This window comes from Acomys minous (assembly GCF_964271855.1).
Source record: "Acomys minous genome assembly, chromosome: 10".
Lineage (NCBI taxonomy): Eukaryota > Metazoa > Chordata > Mammalia > Rodentia > Muridae > Acomys > Acomys minous.
Window position 1 is genome coordinate 119,751,480 of NC_140491.1, and position 11,427 is coordinate 119,762,906.

At 37.1% G+C, this 11,427-nt stretch overlaps 2 protein-coding genes across 2 annotated transcripts in view; one reads left to right on the plus strand and one right to left on the minus strand.

The window, feature by feature from the left end:
• LOC311607350 (uncharacterized protein) overlaps positions 1-7,602 on the minus strand; it is a gene marked incomplete at both ends in the record, with an annotated part of 34,130 nt that extends 26,528 nt beyond the window's left edge. Inside the window, 4 exons of the mRNA XM_084799002.1 lie at positions 375-444; positions 712-833; positions 1,412-1,575; positions 6,683-7,602. Coding sequence (XP_084655128.1) covers positions 375-444; positions 712-833; positions 1,412-1,575; positions 6,683-7,602 — 1,276 coding nt within the window. The remainder of the gene's footprint in view (positions 1-374; positions 445-711; positions 834-1,411; positions 1,576-6,682) is intronic.
• On the plus strand, positions 58-1,017 carry OR8U3 (olfactory receptor family 8 subfamily U member 3; the record flags this gene model as incomplete). Its single annotated transcript, XM_084798202.1, has 1 exon — positions 58-1,017. One exon carries the CDS (start codon positions 58-60, stop codon positions 1,015-1,017), a length of 960 nt encoding a protein of 319 aa, XP_084654328.1.
• Positions 7,603-11,427: the final 3,825 nt, after the last annotated feature.

The window sequence follows — 11,427 nt, forward strand, 5'->3', positions numbered from 1 at the left end:
AGAAACGTCATTTTTATTCTTTACCTGCAGTAAAATCCATACCATCTTCCAGAATCAATGGCTGAAGTTAATATCTCCTTTGTCACAGAGTTCATCCTCAAGGGGATCACAGACCGGCCAGAACTCCAAGCCCCATGTTTTGTGATGTTTTTGGTAATCTATCTGGTCACAATACTAGGGAACCTTGGGTTGATTGTTATAATCAGGGTTGATTCTCGACTCCACACACCTATGTACTTTTTCCTCAGTCATTTGGCCTTTGTTGACCTCTGTTACTCATCTGTTATCACACCAAAGATGATGGTGAACTTCGTGGTGGAGCAAAACACCATCCCCTTCCACGCTTGTGCAACACAGCTGGGCTGTTTTCTTACCTTCATGATCACAGAGTGTTTCCTTCTGGCCTCTATGGCTTATGACCGCTACGTGGCCATCTGCAGCCCCCTGCATTATTCAACACTTATGTCAAGGAGAGTCTGCATTCAGTTAGTGGCAGTGCCTTATGTGTACAGCTTTCTAGTTGCCCTTTTCCACACAATCATCACCTTTCGCTTGACATACTGTGGGCCTAATGTAATCAACCACTTCTACTGTGATGACCTTCCTCTCTTAGCTCTGTCCTGCTCAGACACACACATTAAGGAAATTCTCATCTTTGCTTTTGCTGGCTTTGACATGATATGCTCCTCTTCTATAGTTCTCACCTCCTACCTCTTTATCATCGCTGCCATTCTGAGAATCCGCTCTACACAGGGCCGACGCAAGGCCATCTCCACCTGTGGCTCCCACATGGTGGCTGTTACTATTTTCTATGGCACGCTCATCTTCATGTACTTACAGCCCAAATCAAACCATTCCCTGGACACTGACAAAATGGCTTCAGTGTTTTACACAGTGGTGATCCCCATGTTGAACCCACTCATATACAGTCTAAGGAACAAAGAGGTGAAAGATGCCTCTAAGAAAGCTTTGGATAAAGGGTATGAAACATTGAAAATATTAAAGTTAAGAAAATAATGACATCATGTTTTATTATGTATGAAAAGGAAAATACATCAAACTTGTAATTGTAGTTCTTTCCCAAGCAGTTGAAAATTATTCTGCCACTTTAATAAACCTAGACATTTTCTGAAGGATCCAACTATATCATGGGAAATCTATATGAAAAGTCCATTTTTCCAGATAAATAAAGTGGTGTATAAGTGTAATGCAAGCACTTGAGAGACAAATTAAAGAGACTGTAATCTTTAGGCCAGATTGGATAGCATAGCACGAACCTGAATCAATCAAACCAACACATAAAAACGACAACAACAAAGATCACTGTTCAAGCCATTACAGTATGCAGAGAGAACCCAAGGTGCATGTGCTTAAATATGCACTCCACACAGTGAACCCTGGTGCATATTACAAGAAAAGGAGAGGTGCGGTTTTTTTAAGGGCAGGATTCTGGAAGAGCCTGTAAATCCATTGGAAATATTGGAAATAGTGTGAAATACTTCTTTTGATTTCCGAAATATAGCACACAACTTAAACTCTAGGGAATGACTAGAACCATGCCCAGTGGGGGCAAAGCTGTTGCCAAGCGTCAGTTATATGTGCTGTCACATAAAGCTAAAGGTTGATCCATGGTGATTTAGAGTGTTTCCATTTCCTGTGAAGGACAAAACCCACTTAGGTTTTCTGCTACTTTGCTTGATGCTTAATCAAGGATATTACTTATAATAAAATAAAGCTACCAGATATATGGAGTTTATTTACAATTTGTTTAACTACATAAATAGCCTTATGAACAGACAAATTCAAGTCTATATGAACTATGCTGTTGTAAAACTGTGGTTGTGAGAAATGAAATGTATCATGTTAATTAGATTGGCTGACACTCGGTTTTGAACTGTAAGGAGAATTTCCTTTTCTGAGCCAGGTTCACATGTAGCCCACGCTGTCCCAGTGTCACTACTCAGCTGAGGATGATGATAATGGGCTTATGGTCCTCCTACCACCACCTCCTGAATGCTGGTGGGATTGATAATGGGCTTATGGTCCTCCTATCATCACCTCCTGAATGCTGGTGGGATTGATAATGGGCTTATGGTCCTCCTACCATCACCTCCTGAATGCTGGTGGGATGGGCTTATGGTCCTCCTACCATCACCTCCTGAATGCTGGTGGGATTGATAATGGGCTTATGGTCCTCCTACCATCACCTCCTGAATGGTGGTGGGATTGATAATGGGCTTATGGTCCTCCTACCATCACCTCCTGAATGCTGGTGGGATTGATAATGGGCTTATGGTCCTCCTACCATCACCTCCTGAATGCTGGTGGGATTGATAATGGGCTTATGGTCCTCCTACCATCACCTCCTGAATGCTGGTGGGATTGATAATGGGCTTATGGTCCTCCTACCATCACCACCTGAATGGTGGTGGGATTGATAATGGGCTTATGGTCCTCCTACCATCACCTCCTGAATGCTGGTGGGATGGGCTTATGGTCCTCCTACCATCACCTCCTGAATGCTGGTGGGATGGGCTTATGGTCCTCCTACCATCACCTCCTGAATGCTGGTGGGATTGATAATGGGCTTATGGTCCTCCTACCATCTCCTCCTGAATGCTGGTGGGATGGGCTTATGGTCCTCCTACCATCACCTCCTGAATGCTGGTGGGATGGGCTTATGGTCCTCCTACCATCACCTCCTGAATGGTGGTGGGATTGATAATGGTCTTATGGTCCTCCTACCATCACCTCCTGAATGCTGGTGGGATTACAGGCACCCTAGAGACTGAGCCCAGCACTTCACACATCCTAAGTGAGCCTTCTACAACTCACAGTTTTTCTATAGTGGATATGAGCCTTCAAAATGTTTATAACTAATTTGTAGAACTTTGGTTTTTGTGTTTTGTTTTTGTGTCTGTTGCTCCCATAGAATTATTGTCCACAGTAATAATCAAATGTTGGGCAGAAATTTTTATAATTATTTAATTTTGTTGCTTTCTTGTTAGTGACTACATATTGATATAAACACTGGTTTTCTTCGGAAATGTTCTAAAAGACTTTGTCTACTCTACAGCCATCTTATTAGCTACTTCCAGGGCAGATGAAACAGCTCCTAAATTTCTCTGGAATTTTCCTTAAGAGAATAAGCTAAACTTGACTGATGGTCCATTAGCCAAATTTTCAAATTATTACTATTCATTTTGTGCTGGTATATATCTAAATAAATATTTATTTTTTATACCCATGCCTATGCCACTTGTGATGTTCTTATAGTAAAATAAAGTATTTATTTTACTACTACTACTATTATTATTATATTATCTGTATGTTTATATGCTCATGTGCATGTATGAATATAAGTGCATATAGCATTTGTGGAGGCGAGATGATAACTTTAAGAAATAAATTATCATGAATAAAAATTATACAGCCTGATTTAAAAACTAAAATTGTGAATTTTTGAGAGGAGAAAATTTTGTGGACAATATGCTTCACTTTGAGATATATAGATGCAAAATTGCTATTCATATGCTAAAGTAGCTTACAATTACATATAAAATTCAAACACATTTATTTAATCATTGAGAATATGAACATTTAAATAATAAAAGATATGTTTATGAATAAAACCTTTCAGGGAATTGATCAATATCAATTTGTTGTTTTCACTGATATGAAGCATCCCTAGCCCGTTTTCCTATAACAAATTTTAATTGTTGGGATCTGTGTGTGTGTGTGTGTGAGTGAGAGAGAGAGAGAGAGAGAGAGAGAGAGAGAGAGAGAGAGAGAGAGCAAAAAGTAGCTTAACTTTAACCATATCAGGACCAGATAATATTTGTGCATATTTATATAAAATGATATACTTTATGTTAGATTTTCCATGTGTAAAATGTGTTTCTTTTCAGTTTATTGAGTGAATTATATTGACCTGAAAAGAATGAAACCCTTCCTGAATGATAGATATTCAATTGTTCTGGACCAGATAATATTTGTGTATATTTATATAAAATGATATAATTTATGTTAGATTTTCCATGTGTAAAATGTGTTTCTTTTCAGTTTATTGGGTGAATTATATTGACCTGAAAAGAGCAAAGCCCTTCCTGAATGATATTCAATTGTTCTATATGAGCACAAATTGTCCACAGTAATTATCATCATAATAAAAATATTTACTATTTATTGACTCTTTGATATATAAATTAGACTTACTGCAAATATTCAATGTTTATCAATTCACTCAGTTTTTTTCTATCAGGCATAACAAGTTATTGATTGAAAAATGCTGGTTTATTTTTATTTTATCTGTGTGGGTGTTTTGCTGGAATGAAGGCCTATCTGGCATTTATGTGTCTGGAATCTGCAGAGAACAGAAGAGGGAATCAGATTCCCTGAAACAGAATTTGAGGATGGTTGTGAGCTGCCATATGGGTGCGAAGGACCAAACCTAGATTCTCTACGACAGTAGTAAGTGCTCTTAATGGCTGAGCCCCCTCTATAGCCAGGACATCGGTTGATTATTTACAAGCTTGTAGATGGGATGAGTAAAATGTATCCTCCTACTGCCCAGGAGACATTAATTCATTTTTAGATGGTTTTCCCACTAAAAAGAATAATTCAAAAATGTATGGAAATGAACTGTCACTATGTGTGTGCATCTAATTAGAGTAATTTGGGTTTTTTCAGTTTTAATTTATTCACTTTGCATCTCCATTGTAGCCTCCTCCCTCTTCTCCCAGTCCCACCCTTCCCGTTACCCATCTCCCCCTTCCCATCCTCAGAAAGGGGCGGTTTCCATCCGTATCATCTGACCCCAGCCCTTCAGTCTCATCTGGACTGCCCGCATCCTCATCCTCTGTGGCCAGCTAAGCCTGCCCTACTAGGTAGAAGTGATCAATGAGTTTGCACCAGAGTCCATGTCAGAGGTAGTCCCTACTGCCCATATTACGGGGCCCACAGGAGACTGTGCTGCCCATCTACTACCTCTGAATAGTGGGTTAGGTCTTCACCGTGCACGCTCGTTGGTTGGAGCATCATTCTCTGCAGGACTCCCACTCCTACCCTGAGGCCTAGATTTGTTGGCTCCATTGTTAATTTGTGGAGGTCCTGTCCCCTCCAGGCCCCTCTATCCCCCAACTCTTCCATAAGACTCCCTGTAATACACCCAAATGTTTGTATAATGGCCACATAATATAGGACAACCACAGTACAATACACAGAGCTAAAGAAGCTAAATAACAAGGAGGACCCTAGGGAGGACGCTTAATTCTCATTCAGAAGAGCACACAGAACAGACACCAGAAGTGGTTGAAGAGAAGAAAAAGGAAGGAAGCCTACCATAGAGGTCCTCTGAAAGGCTCCACCCAGAGGCTGATTGAAACAGATGCTGAGACGCTTAGCTAAACATTGGGGTGGAAGGCAGGAGGCTATTTGTTTTAAATCCAAGGCTTTAACAATGAATTAAAGCATATACTCCAACAAATGTGCTTTACACAAATAATACAAGCATTTAATCTGTGCATGAATGCTTTCTTGTAATTCTCTTTGCCTTAGTTAAATCTACTTAATATTTATTTGAGGAAATCCATATATTTTCTATTATATGTTATATTTTCTGCTTTATTCAGACTCCCTAAGTGTACAACTGTACACAGTGATAATGTGAACAGGCATCTCAAAATGTGGCATCTCATGTCATCTCATTCTGCTTAGCTTAGTCCTGCTAACCTAGTCACAGCAATGACGGACAGACACACATGTGGGGAGGATTTGAACTAAGAGCCTTACTTTTGGGCAGCAGGTACATTGTCCACTGATAATTATCTATCTCTACAGTCCCTCAAAATTTTCATTTTCAATTTCATTAATTTTAAGGGGAAGAATATCTTGTCTAACTATTTCACAACTAATTGTTTCACACCTCTTTGGAAACCGGCAGAATTAGCCCTTGGTAGGACAACATAGTAATTAAACAACAGCCAGAAATGTTTCTAAAACTCTTACTACATTACTACTTCCAGATTATCTACCTAGAAAACTTGAAATAGAAGATGAAAGATATTGATCCATTACAATGAAAGTCTATGTGTGCTTAACATTGTACAGACTTCAGAAAATACTCTAATTTCATAGACTAATATGCATACATGTAAGATACGTAAATATAAATATGTGTAGAAATGTGTATATATAATGTATACATGCAAGTAATGATGAAGATGTGCTCCACTAACATTAGAATCAATTTTGACAGAGATGTGTAGATAGCTAATAAAGCTCGTGTACATCATGAGCAAGTCTCTAAGTTTCACCATGGGCTAAACACACAAATACACACACACACACACATACACCTATACACACACAGAAACACAGAGACAGAGAGAGAGGAAGACAGAGAGAGACAGAGAGACATATGCACATTTACATACATATACACACATACAAAAACATGAGCAAACACACACACAAATACAAGCATATCTGTATACATGCACACACTTGCATACACACATGCACACATATATACACATATACATGTACCAGTGGCATTCCAGTGAGTCATAGACTTCAGCATGAATAGTAGCTCTATCACTCAGCATGGTTATTTAAAATAAGACAACATTAAATATCATCTGTCTACTGCCGAGTATTTTTGGATCAATGGGTGGTCCAAGGCAATTTATCAGTAATTCTCTTCAGGGCACTTTTTACCTCCTGATTTCTCAAGCTGTAGATCAGTGGGTTTAACATGGGAATCACTACCACATAAAACACAGAAGCAAATTTGTCTGTGTTCAGAGAATGGCTTGACTTGGGCTGCAGGTACATAAAAATAATTGTCCCATAAAATATGGTGATTGAGGTCAGGTGGGATGCACAGGTGGAAAAGGCTTTCCTTCTTCCTTCAGCAGAATGAATCCTCAGGATGGCAAAGACGATGAAGACATAAGAAACGAGCACAATCACCAGGGAGCAAAGGGTGTTGAAGCCAGCAATGACTAACAACATCATCTCTTTGACATGAGTGTCAGAACAAGCCAGAGCAATTAGGGGAACATCATCACAGTAGAAGTGGTTGACAACATTGTCGCAGAATGACAAATGAAAAGTCGCTACTGCCTGTGCAAGCCCCACGGTGAATCCATAAATGTATGTGCTGGCGATCATCTGAAGACAGAGCTTCCTAGGCATGAGGACTGCATAGAGAAGAGGGTTCCAGATGGCCACATACCGATCATAGGCCATGATTGACAGCAAGTACATTTCACAAACTACAAACGTGATGAAACAGCACACCTGAGTGGCACATGCATAAAATGTAATACTTGCGACTTCTCGAAGAAAATTTATGATTGTGTTTGGAGTAACTGAGGATGTGTAGCAGAAATCAACAAAAGCCAAGTGGCTGAGGAAAAAGTACATGGGTGTGTGAAGCTGAGGGCTGACTTGGATTAATGCAATCATTCCTAGATTACCCATGACTGTAGTTAAGTAGATGACTAGGAACACGGCAAAGAGGATGACCTGAAGCTCTGGGTCACCTGTGAGGCCCACAAGGATGAACTTAGACACTGTGGAACAGTTATTTTCAGCCATAGACTGTGCAAATGATTTCTACTAAAGAGCCCTCACAGCACATGTTCCAAATGATTGTCTTCCTTTGGCTATTACCATGTATATACAATAATTCTGTTTCATTGGTCTTATGTTAAGCATATTTTGAGGAATATCTTCACATTATGTCAGCTTTTACAGTAGATCATTTTTCCTGTTTAGATTTGCCAAAGTCTGAATCTGTAGAATTTTTTATGGGTAGAAATATAGTCTTTTATAGTTTTATATAAATATGCTACCTATATAATATTCTCTTCATAGTAAAAGAAAAAGATAGTACTTGAAATAATTATATGAATACTTTCTAAAAGTTTCCCCTCTTTCCTCTGTGATATTTAAATTAGAGATCCAAATTTTAAAATATTGACTTCAGAAGGCCATATATGAAAGATTCTCAACAGATCTTTAGCTACCTTTAGTGTATAAACCATACATTCAGGGCAATTTTTAAATTAAAAATTATTTTATATAACTATTTTTCTCACATTTTCTTTAGCTAATATATAGCATTTGCAAATAAATGGATATATATAATATATCACATATGCAATATGTGCATGTAGATGTACACACTGTATATGTGTTGGTGTGTATGTATTTATATATAATTATACAGTGTGTGTCATTGCTATTATAAATGTATTTAAGGCTATTAGAAAAACAGAAAAGGTAAAAAGAATTTATATGTGTTTCAAATGCCTGAATACAAAGCACAATAAGCTTTTAAAGGCAGAAGCAGATTTCCCACTCTTTAAAATGAGGCAAGGCTATTTAAATAGCAATGATTCAAATTGCATCACTCATCTTATAGAAAATCATAGCTATGCAGACCTGTGACCCAAGCACTGGGGTTCAAAAGCAGGAATATCTAAGGAGACATGACTAGCAAAGCTATCAGAAAAAATCATGAATTCATGGTTCTGTGAGAAATCCTGTTTCAAGGTAATAAGAGAGACAGCATAGACAAAGACATCTGATGTCTTGGTTGGCTTCTGAATGCATGTCCACTGATGGATGGTACAATTACACTTATCTGCATGCAACACACACACACACACACACACACACACACACACATGCACACATACACAAACACATTCTATAATAAACAAAGTTTAGAGTTTTAAAATTCTTGACTAGATTATTGTAAATAAAGAATTGCATCTAGATTCTATAATCCCAATTTAAAGTTGATGAAAAATATTTTTTTTTCATTGTGGTAGTAACTGTACTCTCACCCCACTGTCTTTACAAAAGGCAACCCATGAGTTTATCCATGCTGAGTGCAAAGATCATTTAATACCTCATAGTTCCTGACATATAAATCAAGTATAATATTCTATCATATTAAAAATATCAAACTAAAACATCATATTCAGAATTTTCCTGTAGTCTGCTCATAACTGTAACTATAAGAAATGACACATTTTAAATAATATTCTGGAGTGAGTGTTCTATAATGTCCTTGCTTATTTCTTAACTCTAATAATTATCTCTCTTGATTCCCACAATTTTCAGTACACTTATTGGTATTTTGTGAAAGATGCCTACCTGTGGCTGTGATATTAACAACATCCTTTATATTTCAATCTTAGGGTTGAAGTTTAGTTTTTCCTTTAAAGTTGCTTTCTTTCAGACTAGTTCTCTGCTTGTTATCCAACTCCCCGCATATATCAGGGCTTACAGTAGGCTAAACTAATGCGATATTGAGATCTGCAGCATTATTCCACAGTTATTGTTTTATAGTGTAGAGATGTTTTATGCCTACCTCTTGTTTGCTCTTCTCTACTTACCTCTCTATGTTAATTATTTTTCCACAAGGCAACTGTCTGTAGTCACACACAGCTCTTGCTAAAACAAGATTCTTGATACCTTCATCTGACTAAGGTCTTCCCCACTCTATCTGGACTTCCTATTTACACAGCTCCATCTTAATTTTTTTCTGAAGAAAATAGTCAAATTTTAAGTGCTCAAACTTAATTTATGTTCACAATACTTGGCCTTTCTCTTTTTTCCTTAGTTATGGTATTATACATTTGTTCATTTGCTTCTCTTCTTTCTTTGCCCTCCACTAATTAACATTTACTTTGTTAGTTGCCTTCTTTATTCAATGTTTACCCTACAAAGCTTAAGTACATGATTTAATACTGCAAGTACCCTTTCTAATTTTTAAAACTTTATTTTTCTCATTCCTTCAAGATTTTCAAATTCAGATGTTTAGAACTGTTATGAGCTTTGACATTTTATTTGAAATAACAGGAATATTATTTATCATTGAACCAAAATGAACTGTTCTAAATTGTCTGCTTTCAAAATTAGTCATTTTCAGGTCTTTGTTTTAAGTTGATACGGTCATTTATGACATGAGAAAAGACATTTCATTCGATCAGTCATTCAACAAATTATCTACTTCCTCCTGAATTTCCAGTTTGGTGTAGAAAGATGTGCTTATAAAAGACACACCTATGTTTTGTTCCTTTACTGGTAGTCCCTATAAATATCTTTCTCCTGTTATCATTATTTCAGCCTTTTGCATTAGCTTCAAATATGTACACAGCTTCCCTAATGTTCCCTGCCTGCATCCTTCTACATTCACACTCACCAGCTGTGCACTTTCCTTTGCTCGTCTAGTCTTAGTTATCCATCAAAAGCCAATGTATCTTATTCCTCATGCACATTTGCATGCTGAATCAGTTTCTTTTTTGTGCATACATAAAAAGGCGATATGAACATTCAACTCTCTTTTACATTTTCCCCATTTTACTCAGTCTAGAATCACAGTTTATGGGATGGTATCACTACATTTGAGATGGATATGTCTCTTTAGTTTTCCCCTTTGCTAATACCCTAATAACAAGCCCTAAATCTAATTAAGTCAACAAGCAAAATAATTCACCACGTATCTCTGTTTTTTGTAGTTTGAAATGTGCTCTCAGCAGTTCAATGAATTGTTCCCTCAGAGTTTACCAACAGCTTCTTTCTTCCCAAATACAATGTGGTTTCTTATTTGGGTTGTCACAAGCATTAGGCCATTGACAACACCTTTTGCAGTGAAAGCAAAGACCATTTTGGCTATTCTTTGACCTAAACTTCCACATTTCACTTCTTTCTCTTCACCTTTGTTTACTGGTTTGGATTCCTTTATTTATACTTAAGTTAAAAACCTTGCCTATTATATATATATATATATATATATATATATATATATATATATATATATATATATATATATATAAATTATTGTTAGAGATTGTCATGTACCAGTAGGATACAACTGCTACTTGTTTCTTGGTGAAGCAAAGGTGTAGGTTTCTATGCTAAACATCTGTTCTAATCCCCAACCACACACATCCAACTGCATGCATGCAATTTTCAATTTTCTTATTGCGTAGGCATCTAAATTTAAAATATATAAATTCAAAAACAAACATTCGATCAAAAATAGCTCTACCCCTATAATATACACTGGAATACACACAGAGGTAATTCTGTTAAGCGTGGTGTGACCTCTGACATATACCTACTTCTGTGAAGCAAATGTAATAGTTGAATGTGATTCATTATTTAACATGTAAATCAACCAATAGAAACACTGAATAAATCGTTAGACTTCTTTAACCAATGAGTAAAATACTTGTTTCTCTAAACCCCCTTTGCCTATTTAATACTTTTGAATGTTTAGTCTATAAACAACACCTTTAAATGTTCCCAATAAGCAATCTGATGTACCTTGAGGCAATTTGTATGTATGCCACCAGCTTTTAATTTCACTGAGTATTTGAATGTATTTCCTGGATGTCTTGACAC